Here is a 22187-nt window from a genome sequence, read left to right on the forward strand (position 1 = left end):
ATTTAATAACATTTTTAAAACTTGCATAAATTGTCGAGATAGCATCATGAACATAAGAACGCATTGCCTACTGCGAGTCATTTAATGTTGAACCAAGGCCAAAATTTTGATTTAGCCCAATCCAAATTTTTGATTTAGCACAATTTTTCTAATAATAACAAATTTTTTTGTTGAATAGCTTATAAAAATGAATATTTAGAATGAAACAATGGTTTACAAGTTACTTTGTTTCCAGCTACAAGTGCGTACGACGTGAACAACAAAGCCGAGTCGTGCCAAAACAGCTACGTCACAAATATCTATCATCATATAAAATGGATTCGACGTATTATGCTCACTAACTAATTAAATATGCTCATTTTTGCATAACTAACAACAATTATTATTTCTTTTCTTTAAGAATATTTTTTAAGAATGTTTCGATGATGTAGAGAACAGCCGAATTAGATAGATGTTTTTACACATATTTTTTAGCGACAATATTTTACAAAACAAATTGAAATAATTCTATCATGGTTATGTTTCAGTAAATTTAATTGTATAAACCACTAAATGTGTGTAGATGTTTTTATTCATTCAAGTTCTAACCAAAATCTCTAGAGGTGGAAAAAAGGTTGAAGTGAAACCGTGTCGTTCGTCAGATTAATGAGTTTAGAGTTAACTAGATCAATGCATTCTCAACAAGGGTCGAAATCGAGAAAATAAAAATACAATTCCGATGTATCGGTATTGGCAAAAAGAGAAAAAAAAGCATTGAGAAAATCTAAATTTTCTGGGGAAAATTCATGATATTGATGTATCGCTAAATCTCGATGTACCGCTAAAATACAGGTAATCTGCACATCCCAATGTATCAACGTCAGTAAATATACTATGTACAAACATACTTACAGCATCAAGCATATATACACACATATATTTAAAGCATACATGTATTATACTTGGAAATTATCAAGACATTATCGGTCATATAAAGAAACTTTGGAAAGTCAATGAAATGTTGGGAAATTACCGGGAAATTTTAGGATCGAGAAATAATTTAGGACTGATAATCGGAATCGGTATCGTATGAAAATATCATTTTTATTTGAATTTGAAAAATTATTTTGAGGTTGTTTTCAAAGCTTTTATTTTCACAAAAGCTTTTATTTTGGGAAAATTGGTTTTACAAAGCAATAATAATCTATTTTAGTGTCTCAATTAATTAACCACATAAAGGTTAACCACTTCTAACAAAACCTTCAAACTCAAAATTGTCAAAACAGGAGAGCCGAGGGTACCGATATTTTTATGTAGGCCATACTTATATGCTTGAAATACTTCCTTTTATAAGCAACATGCCATTTAAAGAATGCATTTCGGTTAGCACTCGGTGTGGGTCTGTGATGTGTTAGTTAAAATATATATTAAATATGAAGAATATAAATCAATTTATGAAATTCCTTAACACAAACTTTTATTTCTAAGTTATTTCGACTGTGAAAAAAAATTGTGCAACTTGCCTGGCTTTTTAATTTTATAAAACATTTGCTGGAATTAAACTGTGCGACAAAAAATTAATGCGTTTCGACAGAGCAGCTAATATTCGCTAACTTGTAAGTTTCTAAAACGTAATGCTACTTAGCAAGTATCTCAAGCAACAGCAATTATATGAAGTCTCAAACAAAAAAATCACATTACTACTTTCTTTTATGTGTGTGTGTGTTTGTGTGTGTGTGGTGTGTGTGTGTGTGTGTGCGTGTATTTCTATGTGCGTGTAAATGCATGTTGCAAAACTTGTTCGCATGTTGATTTTTTAAAAAGCATAAAAAAAATATCAAGTGTTTCAGAGAGTTGGAAAAGAAAATAGTTAAATATTTTTGAAAATATTTCTTAGCAAGCAATTCATTGGTTTTGGCACGAGAGGCAATAAAATAAGCAAATATGTGAAAAAAATGATGCAGACATGTTGACGCTGTGTTGAACAATCAATTTGTTTTATTACCTCTTCCCTGAAAACATCTGCTTATTTCGAACAGATATTTAAAACTAACAATTATAACCACATATCGATACCGACCTTAATTAAAGAAAAACATAAAGCCACATACAATCAATACATTTGATAATGTTTCTGATATTGTTGATGTTATAGAAGCAAAGGGTGTGATCAGTTCAGTAAAATGTAATTAGAGCAAACTATATTAAAAACCTTGAATACTTTTTTTTATTGATCGAAATTTTGATACATCAGATTCTTAAACGAAATTTTGATACGGGTACAACAGATTGCTACAAAATTGCTTCGTGGTGTAACGCGCTGATAAAAAAAAAGAAAAAATAATATGATAGGTTAGTTTCGTGTTGTCTGATACACGGCGATGACTCACCATTAGATTTCAAATGAAATCAATGATGTTAAGCCTCGTATTATCATTTTATCGTATTATCATATCGTATTATCGTATTGTATTATTTTATCGTATTATCATCATAGACATTCAAATACAAATCTTTGTATTAACACTTTAGTACCATTATAGACATTGTACAATATAGACATTGTACAATAATACACTTAAACATTGTTTTAAACCAACATACAGCTAGACATACACATACATACACGTTACTAAATGCATACATACATATGAACCAAGGAACGAGCGTACACAAAAGTAAAGTGCGGCATACAATTTATTATTGAGTGAAGCAGTAGAAACATGAACGAACATCCAAGTGAACATACTTACTGTTGGAAAGCATCATTTGTAAAAAGTGCGATGTTGTTTATCGTAAGAGTTTTTCATTGTATGTTAAATAGGCTAAGCTAACGAAGCATGAGGGCGCTACATTTCAATGAATTAATAGGAAAGATGAAATACTCATTCTGCACTTCCTGACGCAACACACCGATGACTTGCTCGTTTTATCAAGGGAATACAAAAAACATTCTATTCTTATTTGTTTAGATTCAATTTATTTTATAGTTTAACATTGTTAACATCTTATCAAGTAAATAATATTATAAATATGTAAATCGGCATATGCAGAAAAAATTGTTTAATAGCATAAATTTATTTGACACAAATTTTTTTAAACAAAAACTTTTTAAACCAAAAAACATTCGCGTTTATATCAGAAAATGTTACAACTTCCTTCCGTTAGTGACCATCTAAGCTCCAAAAATATAGAAGGTAAGTTTGCAAGATTCTAAATTTTTCGTTTTTGTTTAACTATACAGTAGTTAGGAAATGAATAAATGAAAATAAATAAAGTGGTATGGCGAGCGACAGAACAGAATTTTAAATCGCAACAAATTGCGCATTGCGTGTTTTTCGATGATATGAAGAGTTGAGGCAAAGTTTTAGAAGCGAAGAAGTGGTTTTTCAAGTTACATTTTATAGATTAAAAATATTTTAGAGTAAACATTTCAACGAGTGTACTTCTAATATTTTTATCATCTATTGTTTATAATGAACGTTTACAACATGTATTAAACTTGGATTTGTTGGCCGTTGAAACAGTTATTTCAATTAATGAAAATTAAAAACTGGATAAAAACTTGTTGATCCGCAGAACTGAAAGAGGTATTTCAATTATTCGACACCGACAAGGATGGCTCGATCACATCCAGAGAGCTGAAGACCGTTTTGAACGCCCTAAGGATCGATACGACGGATCAGGAGACAAAAGACATGATAAGTTCGATAGACCTGGACGGTGATTATTTTTCTTTATTTCTTGTTATTACTCTTATTTTTCGTTATTCTTCAGTTTATTCATCATTATTCATTGCTTCTTATTTCTATTTCACGCAAGTTTTTAGTAAGCTTAAAAAACAAGTCTGAGTATTCTAACAAACGATACAAGCACAAACAAGTACGTAAGATAGGAATTTGAAATAAAAATAATTTGTGCTTAAAAGAATGGTTTGATTTGTTAACGCCTTTCTTGTAGAGTATATTATAATACATACAGTATACAGACATATTTAACGGAAACTATCTGATAAGCTCACTCTGATATATTTCACGTCTTCATTCTAGGCCAAATATAAAAACCGTTTTGCGTCTGATGTTTCATGGAATTTTGTGAAAAAATAATGAATTGTTTTGCAGATGTAGTGTATCGTTCTATTTTCTAAAAATATTGATTAAGGCAGCTGAAACTTCTCCATAATAAACTGTAAAAACATTTCAATTGTCTTAGAACAATTTTATGTTTGTTTTTCATTTCTCTACTGTAGTCGTAGATATATTTTTTGTCTTCGTCATTAGCCGATTTGTTAACATTTGAAATTTCAGGTTCCCTATGTTTATTGATGATAGTCGATTTACCTCAAATCTTTCACATTATTCAAAATTCACAATAATTAAAATAAGTATGACAGTAAAGTTATTTTTATAATTTCCATTCATTTTCCGCTCAAAAAATTGTCAGGTGGTTGAGAGCGACGCGGTTCCAGCAAAAAAATTATTTTATAAATGACCATTTTATCACCTTTTATTTTCAAGGTTACTGTTCACCCTTTTTGGTTCTCATATTTAGATAATAACACGTTTAAATTAAAGTTCAAATTGTTGAGTACGGAAAATTTAAAACAAAAACTTTATCTTCAATTCAAGTTCACACTACATTTCTTTCGACTTTTCAAAACTAAAAAATACCGTTATTTAAAACCATTAAATTATTTTTATAATTTTTGAGTTTTTGGTGTTAAATGATACCCCAAAAATGATGTAGTCTTTCATAAAAAAAAATTAAATTAAATGGATGTGGAGAAACAATCCCAAAATCAAGTTAATGAACTATACTAAAAATTCATTGCGTGGACTACAGCCAAAGCAAAGTTTTCTTCTTAGCTATGCCATCGGTGTTAAAATTTTTTGAGGGATTCATAACTAATATTTGCAGGCTAAAAGTGTTTGCTCGCATCGCATTTGTAATGTGCAACAAAAATCAAGAAAACAAAAATTTAAAAAGATTGAAAATGCTGAGCCACGCAAAATAATAGATCCTCCAAAAGTATACGACTGACTATAACAAAATGGGCTAGGTTGGAACGTTAACTAATCAAGACAAAAAAATTTAAATATAACAAATTGTGCACAATCCATTTAAACGATTCTTCAAGGGATTAGAAAGGTTGATTGATCAGTCGATTTGAAATGGTTTATAATAGGGTCAATTGCAATTCAACGTTTAGACGTTCTTTTTCGCACACGGTCCGTTTTTGTACTTTGGAAGTTGAAGTCAAATTACTCCGAGAATGTTTTAAATGAAAAAATAATAGATTAAGATTTGTGAATATTTTTATTCAAAAAATTGTAAATGAAAGTTTTGTTTGGCAGCTCATTGCATCGCACAGATGCCAACTTCTGCTTTTATGTACAATATTTTTATCGAAATTCAAGAGTAAAGTCTAACCGACGACTCCCAGCGTCGCGAACCACAAAACTACTTCCGTGTTTTCGACGAAGTGCGCGAGTTTGTCCATTGGTTTGTAGCACATTTAAGCCTCTAACAGGCTTACTCTCAAAAGAACTTTCGAAATTAAAAATAATTTATAATCATAACGATTCTGCACTGCAGGTGATGGTACAGTAGATTTCGACGAGTTCTTACGTATGATGTCTGGAGCATATTCAGGAAAGTCAGAAGATCAAAGTAACCTCGAAAAAGCCGAACAGGAAGAATTAAGACACGCATTTCAAGTATTCGATATAGATGGAAACGGTTACATTGATGCGAGAGAACTTAAAATAACAATGAGCAAACTCGGTGAGAATTTGTCTGATCGAGAAGTGAAGCGAATGATGAAGATGGCTGACAGAAATAACGACGGAAAGATAGACTACGAAGGTATCATTAGTTTGTAATAGCATGACAAACTAATGTTAATATTCAATTCAATATATATTTCAGAATTTCTGTACATGATGACCAACCAACAATGATTGTGAATATTTTCAACGTACTCATTTTTTGTAATTTAAAACCTGAAATTCGAACTGCCTAATCGAAAAACGTTTTAACGAAATTTATGTATTTAACGCTTGTACATAGGTGACCAATTATTGATTTTATGTTTATTTTCAACCAAACAAAAATTTAGTGTTCAAAAAATTATATCAAAAAAATATAAACAAATATTTAATTCAAGAAGTCCAGTTTTGCATCCATTTAAAAGTGGAATTTGTTGATTCATCATGTGATTTATATTCTAGGCCAATCCAACCATCATACTTGCGGTGCTTTACAAACTCTAGAATGTAATCATAATTTATTTCACCCATCGTGCCTGGGTGTCCTCTGTCAGGTACTTGAGCTATTTGTATATGGCCAATATGTTTCTCCACAGATTTGAAAAGCTGAGTCAGATCACCATTAATGATTTGAGCATGAAAGAAATCAAACTGCAACTTCAAGTTGGGACATTCAATTAATTTTAAAACTTTTTTGGCTAAGTTAAAATTATCTAAGAAATAGCAAGGTACTGATCTGTTGTTAATAGGTTCAATAAGGCACATAATATCCTCTTTCAACAATCTTTCTACTGAGTGTTTTATGTTAGAAATGTACATTCTTTCATAGTCATCAAAAGGAATTTGTTTATTTTTAACCAGTCCAGATAAGATATGAATTTTCTTGCAGTCTAGTGCCTTTGCATAATTAATACTAAGTTCTAGATATTCTCTAAAATCCTGACATTTGTCAGGCAAGCAGGCCAAACCAATTTCTTCTGTGCCGCCTTGATGTGAATTAATAGCAACTTGATGAAGTCCTAAACAATTTAATTTCATCTGTAAATCTCTGACATCAACACAGTATGGATTTGGCGTTTCAACACCAAAAAACCCATCAGCCTTAGCTAAAGAATATCTTTCAATCAATGATTCTGATTCTCTAGTATACAAGAAACCAAGATTTGCCGAAAACTTCATTTTTTAGTTAATTAAAATAAACCATACAAACAAATTAATCATTGAAAGTTATTACTTATTTACACTTTACTTTAATTTTAGTTATATATTATAAATAAATATATACTTAATTGTTAACACTTTTAACTTAACATACATACATTACGATTACATAATTATATGATCATACACTTTTAACTTAACATACATACATTACGATTACATAATTATATGATCATACAGTCTTCTTTTAATTTTTTATATAAGCACCGAGTAGGAAAATTTTAACATATATCATGCATAAATAATAAATTTTAATTTTATAAAGCAGAATTTATAAAAAAAAACAAGTAAATTCTACTTTATTTTAACAAGTCATTAATTAAATAACCAACACAGCAAATAAAAGTTAAAGGTTTTCTAAATTCTCAACAATAAACAAAATGAAAAGTGAATCTAACTTAATTTTAAAAGTTGACTTGCGATTTACTCCATGAAATATTATTACAATGGATGAGTTTTATTCTATGTGAATGAATTCGTCATCATTTCAAAATGAAGTCACCATTAAATTTTTATGGATAAATAAACTGATCATCACCGTAAGCTTTCATGCATCATAGTCAACAGAGGTCAGAATGCAATATCCCAGTAAATATGCAAGGAATATTCCACAAACGGACCAGCATCGAAAATCTATTAAAACTCTTCACGAAAATTGAATTGATCAACAAAATATAACTAAAACATCATCAATCTTAGTTATATAGAAAAATAAATTAAAAAAGTAAAAAGATGCTAAGTACAGAGGCTTGACTGTGCTGAAATGTAGTAAAAAATGTACTTCAACCACAACAAAGCATTATCGAGAAAAATACCACTCAAATACATAAGAAATCATTATTTTATTTCAAAACAAATGAGGTTTAAGTATGATAATTATGATCAAAACTTCAAAGTATGATAAAAATTTCAAGACAGGCAGCAAATTCAATCAAGCAGCAGACCAAATCTATTCATGGCATCAACAATGATACTTCCAATAAAATTAAACCATCAATTGAAACTTATTTTTATCTGTTTTAATTTCATTCAAAGCCAAAACCTAAGCTTGTTGGAAGATATAAATCATACAAAGCATAATTGCATAATGTAAAACGAAATCAAACAAGTTAAACTAAAATCAAATTCTAATTCAAGACGTTACATGTTTGTAGAACGTACATGTAGATCATATGTTTATAATTTAAAGAATGGAGAAGAATATCATTAGGTAGCGGGTTCCAGTCCGTTGCCTTAAAATCGATACCACCAGACTATTGCTAAGTAATTCATTTCTATATAATTGTAGGTTAACGTTTAGTAAAAATCCTATTGGACGATTTAAAAACAAATGCGTCATTTGTATCAATTTGAGTCGACGCTAATTATTACCATGTAAAACATATTCACTCAAACACTACTTCAGATCATTCGATAAATTTTCGAATTTCGATCGCTAATTATTTTCAACAATTCAAATTTTAATGGAACAAACAACAAGCATAAAATCAAATCTCTTTAACCTGCGTTTTTCAAAACGAGTTTCCTAAAAATGATCACACCGAAAAACAATTAAGAATCTATAATTGTTAAAAGGGGAAATGTATTTAGTTAGCCAAACAACAAGCTTCAGATGTTTGCAAAAAACAATCATTCTAAATAATCTAAACCGTTTTCAAAATTTTAGACTAGAATGAAATTCTGGAATGTTGAAGAATTTTTAACAACATCGAAGTTAAGTATTACATAGTCGTATTTTCAGTTATGCAGAAAAAATATATTCGGATGAAAACTTTGACATTTTTTTGAGTAAAAACGCATAAAATGAAAATTATCAAACCTAACAAAAAAAAAACAGAAAAGTCATTTATTCACTCCTCTTACGAAATAACCATTCTCAGACAAATTCTCACACAGTTAAAAAAATTTCTAGAGCAAAATTTAATCATCAGTTATCAATTGATTGTCGTCGTTATTTTTATTGCTTGCGATTATTTCCTTGCTCTTATAAACAGATTTGAAACTAATGTGAAACTAAATTGACAACTACATTGATTAAAACAAACTTCACACGTGTTATATTTGCGTACAGCCATACACTTCACATATGTGTAGTAAATAGAGGTTTTAACTGATCGGTTGAGATGACAGTAAACAAATGATACATCGTGTAATGGCCAATGTTTTTGTTTGTTACCTGAAAAAATTAGATTTATGTTAAAATGGAAAGATTTATTTTGATTTTTGTGTCGTAATAACTTACGTACATGTGGAAAAGTGATTATCTTTGAAACGAATTGAAGCAAAAACTAACAAGTTAGTTCATTACTCCCATATCGGCATATGTTTAACTGGTTTGAACGTCTGACAAACTCCCTTTAAAAAACTTTTAATTATTTAATAATTAAATAACAGCATAGCAAATAACTTTTTACAACAAAAAGAAGTCATTTCAAACCTTTTAAGCAAGAAAAAAATTATGAAAAATTAACTTTTTTAAATTGTAAAATAGCAAGCTTAACTCAGTAGGAAACAATCTTTAAGTAATTAAGTTGTTAATTACTAATTTAAGTGGGTTATTATTGCTCAAATCATTTAGGTCACATTACATAGGTCAACATTACATTGATTATAACATTACATTAATTATAATATATTATTGTATTACTTAAATACAAAGACCACCATTAACTACGTTAATTATTTAGATATCACCTTAGGTTATTACATTATTTATTTAGGTCAACATTAAATTAGTTAATTAGGTCATCATTTTTAAAGTTAGATGGGTCACCATTGCATTAATTATTTTTAGGTTTTCATCACGTTAATTATACATCAACTCAAATAATTATAGACTAATTAAAGAATATGGACGCTAACATGCTATCCGCCATTACTATGATTCGCATAAATTATCATCACTCTAGTAGTCTATTTCAAGTTGATCATCACATTTAGTTATATAGGTCATTAGTGCAATAATTAGGTCACCTTTATATTAGTTATATGGATTGCTAATCTGATTCACGTTGGACGTGGTCACTCATCTAGTGTGCACTTGACCATGGTATATAAACAAGCAACATTCGGCAGATAGGGTTTGCAGAGAAAAGTTTAAGTTACATTTTATCTTATTTTATCTTATATTAGGTACATATAATGGAGCATCATAACTTTCAAATGTAAAAAAATTATCATTGCTTAAACTTTGATGTTTCTCACAGAATTTATATAAATAACTCTACAAGTAACTAACTTAGTTTTCCAAAAGTCCTTAAAATTTAAAATTGTATTTAACATCTAAATTGTCGCTTAACATTAAATAATTAAATGTTGTATCAAATTGAAAGGGAATCGTGCATATTGTTTTAACCTTGTTAAAGAATCATTAAATGTTAAGAGTTGCTAGCAGCTCTATTACTAAGAAAAGCTTGATAAACGCACCGATTTTCTTTGCTCATTAGAATATTTTCAAATATATATAATACATACATGCTGGCACATACATATGCCTGTGTCGAGTTGCTCATATTTTTAGTTTTCTATGGCCATGCTATCGTCGTAAATGTCTACTGTCTCTATGGGTGAACTGATTTTTGCTTAAAATTTAATATAAAAGTTCATCATTTGTGACTTGAAATAAAATAATAAAATTTTCTTCTTAGCTGGTTTCGATTTAAAATTTTGAAAAATGGAAAAAAGTATAAAAGAAAAATTTTCCAAGAAATGTCGTCGAGATTCTGGAAGTAAAAAATCGAAAGCGAAAGAAGTCGTGGCAGCCATTAACAATCAAGAAGTGGTCGTTGTGTCGTGCAGAAAAATGGACGATAACACAGATGAGGAACACATGATGGTGGACAAGGAGTCTCTACAAAATGCTTTCGTCATTAAAAATATGGAAATCTCGAGCTCTGAAAACTTAGCATCTTTCGACAACGCCAGTGACACACATGCCGCCTACAAAAGGAAACAAAAAAGCAACAGTTTAACAAACAACATCACCGTCTTTGAAAACAAAAAAGCCGACGAAATGCACGATTCAATAGAAGTCGAGAAAGCCATATCGCTGGAAGAGTTTGAAGCTGCCAAATTGAAACTTGAATCGGACGAGTATGCAACAGAAGACACAGGCTGCTCCAAATTTGTTGGAAAAATTCATCGAGGAATTTTTGACTTTTTTAAAACACACAAACGTTTTTTCAAACGATTCTTCATCGTCGTGTTCGTTCTTGGCTACATTGCATATTTCGCATACGCTCTCTGGTTGAGCAAGCCAGGAATATCATCTCTCATTGGAATAACCATCATCGCGTGCATCATCATTGTTTTGCTTTTTATTTCACGTGTTTTCGGCAAGAAACTCGACGCAGTAATTTGCAGTCCACTGAGAAAGTTGTCCAAACGCAAAGGATGCATCTACGTTAATTGGTATGTTGGCTCGATAAAAGTTTTGTTCGTTTCTTTTTTGATTAGTTTAATTTTTTTAATAACATCAGAAAGTTGTATGACTGAATTTATGTAAACCCAATTACACGTCACAAGGGCTTTGTACGCCATCGTCATTTTAACTGTGCTCGCTTTCATCATCATTGACATCGGCTTTGACACGAAACGCTTAACATCGTTGGGAGGCATGGTCACCTTTCTTTTTCTCGGGTTCATCACATCTAAGTATCCCTCCAAGGTTCGTTTCTAATTTTTTATTCACCTTGTTTTAGTTTATTTTCTTGATGCACTGGACACTGGTACACAATATTTACCTTATTTTTCATACTTAACTTTTTGAAGAAATAAATTGAAGAATAAGATCAAAAATTACTATTGAATTCAATTTTTAGCAAAATGTTAGTGACGACAAAGTTACAACGTCGTACTCGTCTATATGAAACTTTTTGTAAAGTTCACTAAATTAAAAAAAAATAAAAAGGAAATGTGAAACTTAATTAGAATTAGGACGGCGCATGACGGCTAGTTTGTTTACAAGCAGTAGTGCATCAGGTAACAAACTTAATTTCCGTTCACCAAATATCTCGAAAAAAATCAAATTATATTTTCTCATAAATATTTCAAAAATGGCATAATACTGGCTCAGTAAATATATCCACGCCTGGTGATGAATCATGCAAAAAACCAACCGGCAAGCAATTAACATAAACCAATAAATAAGCTCAGGGGTGCACAATCAAATGAAAATGTTTGATTCAAATTTGCCTCGATGCTGTTACAATAATGAAAGCGCTGACTCGCCGCGCGGAATGACGAGATAGCATCTCTGATAGATGAGATGGCATTATGACTGTTCAGTGGAATCGCAATTGCCTGGATCAATCTCGGAATTAAGTACTTAGAGTGCCTGTGATTGCTTGCATAGTCAGTGACCAAAAGTTTGCATTTTCCGGCGCTATATAACAAATTGAACAAATCTTTTTATTCTGGAATGTATCATCGCTTATCGACGTGTATTTAATTCGACATTTGAGTTTCTGTGGTTTCTAGTGGCGACGCGTCACACGCGCCACACAGCTGCAGTCAAGCATTTTCGACATTTTACTGACTTGAAAAATTCATTTTCAATAACTTGGCCGTCAAAACATACAGTCTGTTTGTGTCAAAATTGAATCATATTCTTTGGTATTTATATCTTTCTAATTTATTTAATTTTGGCCAAATAAATTTCACTTGGTTTAACAACATCACTTTTAATATAATGTATAGAATTGCTCTTATTGCGTTTCAACTTTTACGACGTTATTTCATAATTTGTATATTTGAAGAATTTTAAAATTTGAAACTGCGATAATCCGACATGAAAGGCATGGGAAAGAGACTCAGAAAGAAAACTACGCCGACCACGCGTTTGAGAAGATGAAACAGGAAAAATTAATTGAGAAGCCATAAAATCTTTTGCTTAGAAAGAAATATCTATCACATCATTCACATTAACATGCAACGATAATTTTAATTTCAAAACTACTGTTTTTATTATCATTATCATTGTTGTTTATATTATTAATTATTATTATTATTATCTAGTTATTTTTATTATTATATTTAATATTATTTTTATTTTGTATATTTCTAAATTGTCATGCATGATAGGATGGATGAAATTAATTACATTATTCATAATTTTTCGTTAACTAATTAAGACAATTGAGACTGTTTTTGTCATTAATTAATAATTACTATCATCGTTTAGTAAACTATTTCCAGCTTTTCATATTATTATTACTGTTCTTAATCAATCATTTATAATACCAATACTACTACTACTACTAATAATAATAACAATAACGATAATAAACTACGATGACGTCAACGATTCGTCATTAATCAGTTTTTGCCTACGTGATTTTTTTAGCCCTTTTATTGCTTTTATCGCGTATGTGTGAATAGTAACAACAACGAAAGCAACAACAACAACAATCACGGTAATCATAAAATAATAATGGCAATAATAAAGAAATAATAATAATTATCTCAAATATGTGATTGATAATAAGAAAATCGTATTCACTGAACAGCTAGTGTTGTCAATTATTTAGTTAGTTATCACGTGATTTTTCAATTAAAAATGTTCTATGTAATTATAACATGTTAATTGGTGAAGTTGTTATTTAATTTTTTACCATTTATCAACGACCATTGTTCTTACTTCTAATATTTGCAATGCTTGTGCGATTTTAAAATATTTTTCAATCAATATATCTGCAAAACTCCATTGAAACAAACAGATTATGCCGATATTTTACATTAACGATTGAATTTTCTTGAATAATTTCTTTAGGAGAATGGAATAATATATCTTGTTACATACAAAAAAATGAATGCATTCTTTTGAGGACGTTAATTAAACGTGGAACGGAAAAGTTGGCAAACTCGGTTTGCTTCTTGTCTTTTCTGTTCAAAAATTAGTGGGTTTTATTATGAAAACTGAAAAAGACACATTTTGGTCGATCAAGAAACCACAATAAGAACATTTAAACAATCCAAATCTCCAACCTCTAGAGTTTTATGTTTCAGGGTGATCTGTTTGCATTCTCATAATTTTTAATCGTAAATTTAGATTCTCAAAAAAGTGTTCCAACGTTAAACTTCACAGATAATTTTTTTAAATTTCATCATTTTCACACGCGAAATTAAAAGAAAACATTTTGTAGTGAAAGCACTCTTCCTTATTGTAGGCAATTTGTTTTGTAACTTAAACTAGCCAGCACGCCCACCGCTTAAGTGCATGAGCATCAGATTAAGTCTTTTTTGAATCACATTTGTGAACTCTCATCAAATAATCCCTATAAATATTCAAAATAGTAGAAATAATAAAGAGCATCGTGGCGGAAACTTAGATACCAATCAAAATTTGGTCACGTTAGAGTCACATGCAACTGAATTTTGATTACTGAATACTGAACTGCTATTATGATCACAAATGTTTGGTTAGACTGAGTTAAAAAAGAAAGCAATTATTTCAGGAGCACTAATTTTATCATCATTGAGCGTCAGCATGAAAGATTTGAAACTAATAAGCAGCTCGATTGGATGTAGGGCAAGTTTGGATGTAGGGAGATGGTTTGCGGAAATGTTCCGTTCACTGAGTCATGCAATTTTAAGAAATTTAAAATTACTAAAATTACCTGTTTGTTTGGTTTTTACATAATGATGATGATGATGGTGGTGGTGGTGTGGTGATTGTGACTTGAATGCGAAAAAATATGGCGATAGTGGTTACGATGTTGAGTCTGATTCTTGAACAGTTGCATTTTTTGTTCTATCTTTTTATAACGGAGAAAGTTTCGTTTGAAAAATTTTATAATAGTTTTTGAACAAAATCAAAAAGACAATATTTGAATGGTTGCCATGGTGTGGAACATCACGTGAACATACTTTGTAAACAGCGCGCTCGCACAAAAATATGAAACTCTTGATTGGAAAACAGTTTGAACCTAGTGACAAAATTAAATTGAAAAGAACAATATAAAGTAATTTATTTTGGCAAAATATTACTTTCCTGACAACCACACTGTCAATATTAATAAGCTTAGGCTAACGTGTACGTGTGATTTGTGGGGTCTATGTGGTGCGTGTGTCTGTGGTATAAAATTATAATTTATATCTAAGCGTGATATATTCGACAATGATGCGTGTCTAAAATCTATTCTTAAATCCGACTCAAGGTACATTCTTATTAATGATATTAGTATTGTTAGTGTAGCCAAAATATAAGTATAGATTTTATATTATATAAATCCGACATGAATTTGTTTTCAAAAGGTAAAATGGCGTCCCGTGATTTGGGGACTTGGCCTGCAACTGACGTTGGCGGTTCTCATTCTCAGGTGGACTCCTGGGTTCAACTTCTTCAAATACCTAGGAGATCAAGTCCGAGCGTTTCTTGAATTTGCCGATTTCGGATCGAAATTTGTTTTTGGAGAGAAAGGAATTGAAGACCATCCGATGGCTTTCCAGGTTGGTTTCTCCTTTTCGTTAAAGTGTTTTGAGACGATGGAAATTAATTGCGCTTTTGAGATGCTAAGAAGAGCGGAATACAAATACTCATAGTAATAATAATAAAACAATAAGAATAATAAATGCTATCAAAAATTCTTGAAAATGAAAATAATTTTTAAAATTTTTGCTGACATTTTTAATAATAAATTATAAATAAAACCGAGACATTTCGAAAAGTAGAACTACGGAATCAGATTTTTAAAAAATGTTTCCCCGCTCATTCATCATGATCATAGCATAGTCACACAACCAAACCATAGGCATGAATAAAATCAACCAATCAAATATGGATTTGGATACGAACTGCTGGATATAAATCTGTTTGAATATTCAAATAATCAGGTGTTTCCAATTGTTATCTACTTCAGTGCAGTCATCAACATTTTTTACTATTGGGGTGTGATGCAGTTTGTCGTCTGCAAAATAGCCTGGCTCATGCAGTTCACCATGGGCACCACTGCCATTGAATCACTGAATGCCGCCTGCAACATTTTCATAGGGATGGTTAGTCTTTAAATGTTGATTTCATTTCTCTTACTTTTATTGCTAATAACATAATTCGCGCTGGTGGCTTAGTTTTAGCCAGCTGTTACTTTGCTATTGTTATTAATACTCTTTTAAAACTTTTGAATTATGATGATAGATGAAATTTTTTACACGAGTTTGTTTTGTTATGGTGTACGACTTTATCATGTAGAAAACTGTGTAAAATGTGTTGCAACTAATCGATTACATAAGCTAATTTGAACCTCCAGGCCGAATCGTGCGTGATAATGAGACCCTTCCTATACAAACTTACCAGATCTGAACTGCATGCCGTTATGACGGGAGGGTTCGCCACCGTGGCTGGTTCCTACATTGCACTTCTCGTGCAAGTTGGCGTGAGTGCTCCATTCAAGATTTTTTTTACATTTATGTTCATTTCGATTTATAATTTTAGATCTTTTTAGCTTAATCTGAAACTTCACCATTAAGCTTTGAAAGACGAAACAAAAATGGTATAAAAACAGCTAACATCAGAAAATAGAAGCAGATGAAAACAATTTTGTCTTTCATTTTATAACTTCTAAACAAACGAATTTCATAAATAAAATTTTTGTTTTAACTAAACGCAAACATTATGATAATGTCAAAGTTTTAAAATAAAAGAAAGACAAATTTTTTTCGTAAAGTGAATATCGAGATTTGCAAACATTTCTAAGAAGAGCACACGCCACAATCTGTGTTCGAATTCGAAGAAATTTGCAAAATAATATAAAATATCAACATTTCTTGAATCTTCTAACTTCATTTGCCAACTTTATTCTCGCGGTTTTTTTTCGTTTTCTTCACGTTAAATTTAGTAGGGCATGAAATTTTTTAAATAAGATGTTAAGTTTAAGTCTAAATTTTTTAATTAGGGAAAAAATTAAATGGAGTGTTTGTCACACCTTAATGCAGCATCAGACAATCACTGAAATATCAATGCAAAACTGAATAAAAGAAACGCAGAAATATAAATTATTTCAAAATATTTTAAATATTTTCATTTATGCATCGCTTTCCAAACCGCATCATATGTCAATCAATATATGAGACTTATTTGACACCTGTCGAATCGTATTAACGGCACTTGAGCTTTTTGATCTCAAAAAACAACTTGAACTTGTTGTAATGTGCTAAGTGCAGTCGGCTTAAATGTTTCTATCTCATGTTAGTCTTAAATGTTTGAGAAAATTTGCGAAATAATATAAAATATGAACATTTCTTGTTATAAACAAAAATGTCAAATTATAAAATCAATTTTTAAAAACCGTTTATAAAACCGAACCCCGTGTTTTGTCTTAGAGTTTGAACGCTTCATGCTTTCAATTTTAATTTCGCTATTTAAGGCTAGCGTATCATCATGTTCCGTTGCGTTCGAACGCATATCGTTTGAAATGGAAACGACGTGAAAATTTTCTGCTATATCGTATCAAAACCATGAAAAATGCTTGCTAATTCTTACGATAAATTTAAACAAACAACAACTTTTTAGAAATTAATTGCAGGCCCCTCCAGAGCATCTGGTGTCAGCCGCAATCATGTCAGCTCCCGCTGCTCTCGCCATGGCAAAACTCAGTTACCCGGAAGTTGAAGTTTCTCGCACAAAGACGGAAGGCGACGTGCAGATGGAAAAAGCGTAAGTTGGTGAAAGAAGTTTGTAGTTGTTTGTTAACATGGTTAACCTTGGAATAATTTTAGAACAATTTTTTTTAAAATGGTAATAAAAAATTCTTAAAAACTGAAAAAGGTTAATTCAATCAAGAATTAATGCAACGATTCCATTGAATTGGCAAAACAACATTCATTCATTCATAACATAAAAAATTTTGTACCATCACATCTGTAAAAATTTGAATATTCAGAACGGAAAGAAATATTATACAAGCAGCATCGAACGGAGCAATCAGCGCAATCAAAGTTGTGGCGTCTGTGGCCACGAACTTGATTGCTATCATCGGTCTCATTGAATTCCTCAATACCGTTTTGAAATATCTTGGATCGCTGGTTGGAGTGGAAGGATTTTCATTCGAAGTACGTTCAATAACATTATTGTACTGTTGTTTAAGATGCATAAACACACACACACACACACACACACACACACACACACACACACACACACACACACACACACACACACACATGCACACATAATGAAATGCTTGGGTTCAGGGGTAAATTGTGTATTGGTGTAGTGTTAATCTTTCATTGTTTATGTTGTGTATCTGCTTAAACACTTTCATTGTTTATGTTGTGTATCTGCTTAAACACTTTATGTCAACAGGCAATTTGTGCAGTGATCTTTTGGCCCTTAGCTGTAATAATGGGAGTTGAAATCGAAGATGCTGGGAAAGTTGGCAGTCTCTTGGGTACGAAAGTTTTCGTAGACGAATACATTTCGTTCAACGCACTTGTCAAGATGACAAAAAATAATGAAATAAAGGTAGGAGTAAAAAAATAATTAGTGTATGATGGATATGATGTAAGATGGATTTTAGATAGCACTAATGAATGCTTTCCACAAACTTGTAGGATCGGTCGAAAGTGCTGGCTACATACGCTTGTTGTGGTTTCGGCAGTGTGGCAGCCATGGGAATGTACATAGGAGCCCTAACAACCGTGGCACCGAAAAGAAAGGACGACATCTCTGAAGTCGCTTTTCGGGCCATGCTCAATGGAAACATTGCAGGCTTTCTAACAGCTTGCATTGCAGGTCATTCTTTTTAAAGTATTTGAGAAGGTTGAGAAGTGTTTTTAAATAAATTACGATTTTCACATTTATTTATGAAACTGAAGAAGTTTTTGAACGTCCCACAGGCATCCTGTACGACACAAACTCATTTAAATCCTTCATGATAAACCCACCTGGATCCAACGTTAATGAAACAATTTTCAACCTCACCGCCCTTTCTTCGTAATCATTTCCATTTCAATAATAATTAATCGCCGTACTAACAAACTTGCTATGGTCATTTTATTAGTGAGACGACTATTCGTGAAAATTTTTAACGCAACTGTTTAGATTGTAAGTTCCTCTTTTCGAGCTAAATTTTTGTACTGTCATTATTTGTTTTAATGATGTTTGAAACAATTAACAATGATTTATTCGTGTAACTAATCGCCATACAAATGTACAACGCTTTTTACTTAAAGTAAGTTTTAATCCAGTTTGGTTGATCCACAACGGCTGTATTTCACGATTGTGACTAACTCAATAGCTATTTTATAATTGTCCATATTCATTAAAAGTTATTTGGTTTGATCGTTTTTCATTTGTTAACTTTAAAAATTTGCTGAAACGTTTTTATGCTAATTTTGACTGCTTATTTAATTTGTTTGTGTAATTAAGAATAGATGTACATTTGTAGACAAACATTAATAACAATTAATTAAATTTTTACAATAAAAACTACTATACGAAGTGGTTCATCATTACGCTGGTTGATAGACGAAAAATTAAACTAGTAAATTTGACTTGAAGCTAGTGGGCACCGAATGAGTGAGAGCAAGTCATGTTCATTTGTTCGAATATGGTAATTGCAACCGTGCCGAGACGTGGCACTTTGGCACTTTAGAAGTAACTGTCTCACAAAATAATTAAGATAATTCAGAGATACTTCAGATCAATATCAAGGCTACTAGGCCTCCCTTTTGAACGGATAGAACATGTTGATTATCGTCAGATGATGTCAAATTTTCGTTGGGAATAATTTGCTAAATCTTTATTACGCTTAATATTTATGGCATTTTATTATTTCAAATTATATAGTTGAATATTTCAAATAATAAATCTACTAAACTTCAAGCATGTTATTATTGTTATATCCGTTGTTAATGTTGATTAAAACTCCTCAAATTATTATCAAATAATAATACATAGTAATAATAATACTTAATAGAAACATATGTGGTTGTGAGAAATTCACTGAGGAACGGTGTTAAACGTCCCAGGAATAGCGCTTTACAACTAATTGATTGGTTGATTGATTGATCGATCGATCGATCGATTGATTAGCATTGATTAGCATTAGAAATGATTAGCATTGCAAGTAACTAACATTGCAGGTAAGTAATGTAATATAATCTAACAAACAAGCAATATAAAGCAGAGGTTAGCAAAACTTTTCTTGAGGGCCGCGTTGAGGGTTGTATCGGTCTTGAAGGGCCACATAAAATGGTTTGGCGGGCTTTAGTTAGCCCTCCTTCGATGTAACGTATTGTAATAATAATGTAATATGTGTAATATATAAGTTAATATTTCAATCTATCGGTCGGTATCATGGATGTATATATACATGGTCGGTATATCCGGGCCATCTTCACGGATAGTGTTTTTAATTTTTTAAATGATTTAATTTTGTTCGTCTGTAATTTTTTATTTATTAATTACCTCAAATAAATCATAATCAATAAAGTTTGTAGAATTTATTGATATTGATATAATAAAATTAATCAAATTATATTGAGTACGACGAGTAGTTTCAAAGGACAATATGTCATGAAAAGTTTTATACCGTGGCGCAAATGCAAGTCACACCTATTGTTGAAGGTGTGCTTCCTTGTGGTTTTTGTTGCTTGTTTATTTGGTTTCTACGTACTTATGTACCTTCCTGGCTGGCTAGAAGAAGTAAGAAATCATTATGATAGCCCCTCTAACACCAACAACAAAACACCAGGGGCATTCAGTTCCACCAATTATAACAACAACCACCATGAAGATGAAGATGAAGCAGTTGATTCCAGTCTAAATTATGGTGTTGTCATTGATTGTGGGAGTAGTGGCAGTAGGTTATTTGTTTATTACTGGCAACAGCACACTGGCGAACCAAACCAGTTGCTGGATATAAAAATACTAAAAGATACCAACAACAAAACAGTTGTATCAAAAATTGAACCTGGCAAGTTATTTTATAAATTTTTATTCAATTTTTTTATAATTTATTTATATATTTATAATTACTTTATTAAAATTTAGGGTTATCTTCTTATTCAAAAACTCCTTCACAAGCCAGTGATTACATAGCTCCTTTATTGAAATTTGCTCAGGATCATATTCCAGTTGAAAAGATAAAAGAAACACCTCTCTACATTCTTGCCACAGCTGGAATGAGACTTTTACCTAAAGAGTAAATACACTATTATTCTATTTCTAGTTAGATCATCAACATTTAAAATATTTCAGCTATGAATTTATTAATAAAATGATGGTCAGATATATTTATAAAAATTTTGTTTTTCTCCAGAGAACAAACTGCCCTCTTAAATGATCTAAGAACCGATATTGGTTTGGACTTTGACTTTTTGTTTTCTCCAGCCCACATAGAAGTTATATCAGGTAAATGGGAAGGCATCTATGGGTGGACTGCTGTCAACCATGTTTTTGGAAAATTCAACCATAAATTAAGTGGTGAGTTTCAAATTTGCTTAAATTTTTAGTCTGTCTGTATAGTGATTGTTCAATTAACTAACAGATTTTATCATATTCAGATGACTCGTTGGTGGCTGTCGATGTGGGCAACAAGGTGCACATCAGGAAAAGGACAGTGGGCATGCTTGATCTGGGAGGGGCATCTTTACAAATGACTTTTGAAATCCCACAAACACATTCCTACATTGACTCTAAGGTTAAAATGTAAATCATTGCTTTTTGAAAATTTGTTCAATGTCATTTTTATGTTCAAGATAGGCAAACAAAAATTTTTTCAATTGGCTTAAAATTATTTTTTAAATTTTGTTATTAAAAAGATCAAAGAACACGTTGTTGAATTCAATCTTGGATGTACTTCTTCAGATTCAAGTCACATTTACAAGATTTACTCGAGAACTTTTCTTGGTTATGGTAGCAATGAAGGGAGACAGAGGTACAGTCAGTGGCTAGTCAATCACTTCAAGAACAACGTGTCAGTCAATTTTGTTTCTACATGTTGCTGTATCTTCATCAGATAGATTATTTTTTTAATTTTCCAAACATCTACCAATGCATCTTCATTATTATAAAACATTATTGACATTAATTGAAAACAGATTAACCTAAATTAATTTAAATTCTAGTCAAATAAAAAGCAGTTTTTGAATATATTAATTTGTAAAACTCACTGCTTTTTCATTATTTATTGCTGACAGTTATAATTGGGTATTTTATAAAATATCAAATTGATTAACTCATCTCTGTGAGAAACAAATCAGACAATCCCAAAACTCACT

At 31.1% G+C, this 22187-nt stretch overlaps 5 protein-coding genes across 5 annotated transcripts; 4 read left to right on the forward strand and 1 right to left on the reverse strand.

Annotated features, from left to right (window-relative positions):
- Nucleotides 1-3124: 3124 nt before the first annotated feature.
- On the forward strand, nt 3125-5861 carry HELRODRAFT_170263 (hypothetical protein; the record flags this gene model as incomplete). The annotated part of the gene is made up of 3 exons (XM_009016083.1): nt 3125-3176; nt 3559-3702; nt 5575-5861. 3 exons carry the CDS (start codon nt 3125-3127, stop codon nt 5859-5861), a joined length of 483 nt encoding a protein of 160 aa, XP_009014331.1.
- A 336-nt stretch (nt 5862-6197) lies between these two features.
- On the reverse strand, nt 6198-6926 carry HELRODRAFT_124434 (hypothetical protein; the record flags this gene model as incomplete). Its single annotated transcript, XM_009016084.1, has 1 exon — nt 6198-6926. A coding segment is annotated over one exon (729 nt), but the record flags the coding sequence as incomplete, so codon positions are not given.
- Nucleotides 6927-10641: 3715 nt separating this feature from the next.
- On the forward strand, nt 10642-11836 carry HELRODRAFT_170265 (hypothetical protein; the record flags this gene model as incomplete). The annotated part of the gene is made up of 3 exons (XM_009016085.1): nt 10642-11378; nt 11493-11634; nt 11789-11836. The coding sequence occupies 3 exons, from the start codon at nt 10642-10644 to the stop codon at nt 11834-11836; spliced, it is 927 nt and encodes a 308-aa protein (XP_009014333.1).
- Nucleotides 11837-14662: 2826 nt separating this feature from the next.
- On the forward strand, nt 14663-18901 carry HELRODRAFT_170266 (hypothetical protein; the record flags this gene model as incomplete). The annotated part of the gene is made up of 9 exons (XM_009016086.1): nt 14663-14740; nt 15222-15416; nt 15801-15962; nt 16214-16333; nt 17489-17619; nt 17846-18014; nt 18268-18426; nt 18516-18696; nt 18801-18901. 9 exons carry the CDS (start codon nt 14663-14665, stop codon nt 18899-18901), a joined length of 1296 nt encoding a protein of 431 aa, XP_009014334.1.
- A 1606-nt stretch (nt 18902-20507) lies between these two features.
- On the forward strand, nt 20508-21929 carry HELRODRAFT_191021 (hypothetical protein; the record flags this gene model as incomplete). The annotated part of the gene is made up of 5 exons (XM_009016087.1): nt 20508-20881; nt 20959-21109; nt 21227-21390; nt 21471-21607; nt 21729-21929. Exons 1-5 carry the CDS (start codon nt 20584-20586, stop codon nt 21927-21929), a joined length of 951 nt encoding a protein of 316 aa, XP_009014335.1. The 5' UTR covers nt 20508-20583.
- Nucleotides 21930-22187: the final 258 nt, after the last annotated feature.

This window comes from Helobdella robusta (assembly GCF_000326865.2).
Source record: "Helobdella robusta unplaced genomic scaffold HELROscaffold_17, whole genome shotgun sequence".
Taxonomy (NCBI): Eukaryota; Metazoa; Annelida; class Clitellata; order Rhynchobdellida; family Glossiphoniidae; genus Helobdella; species Helobdella robusta.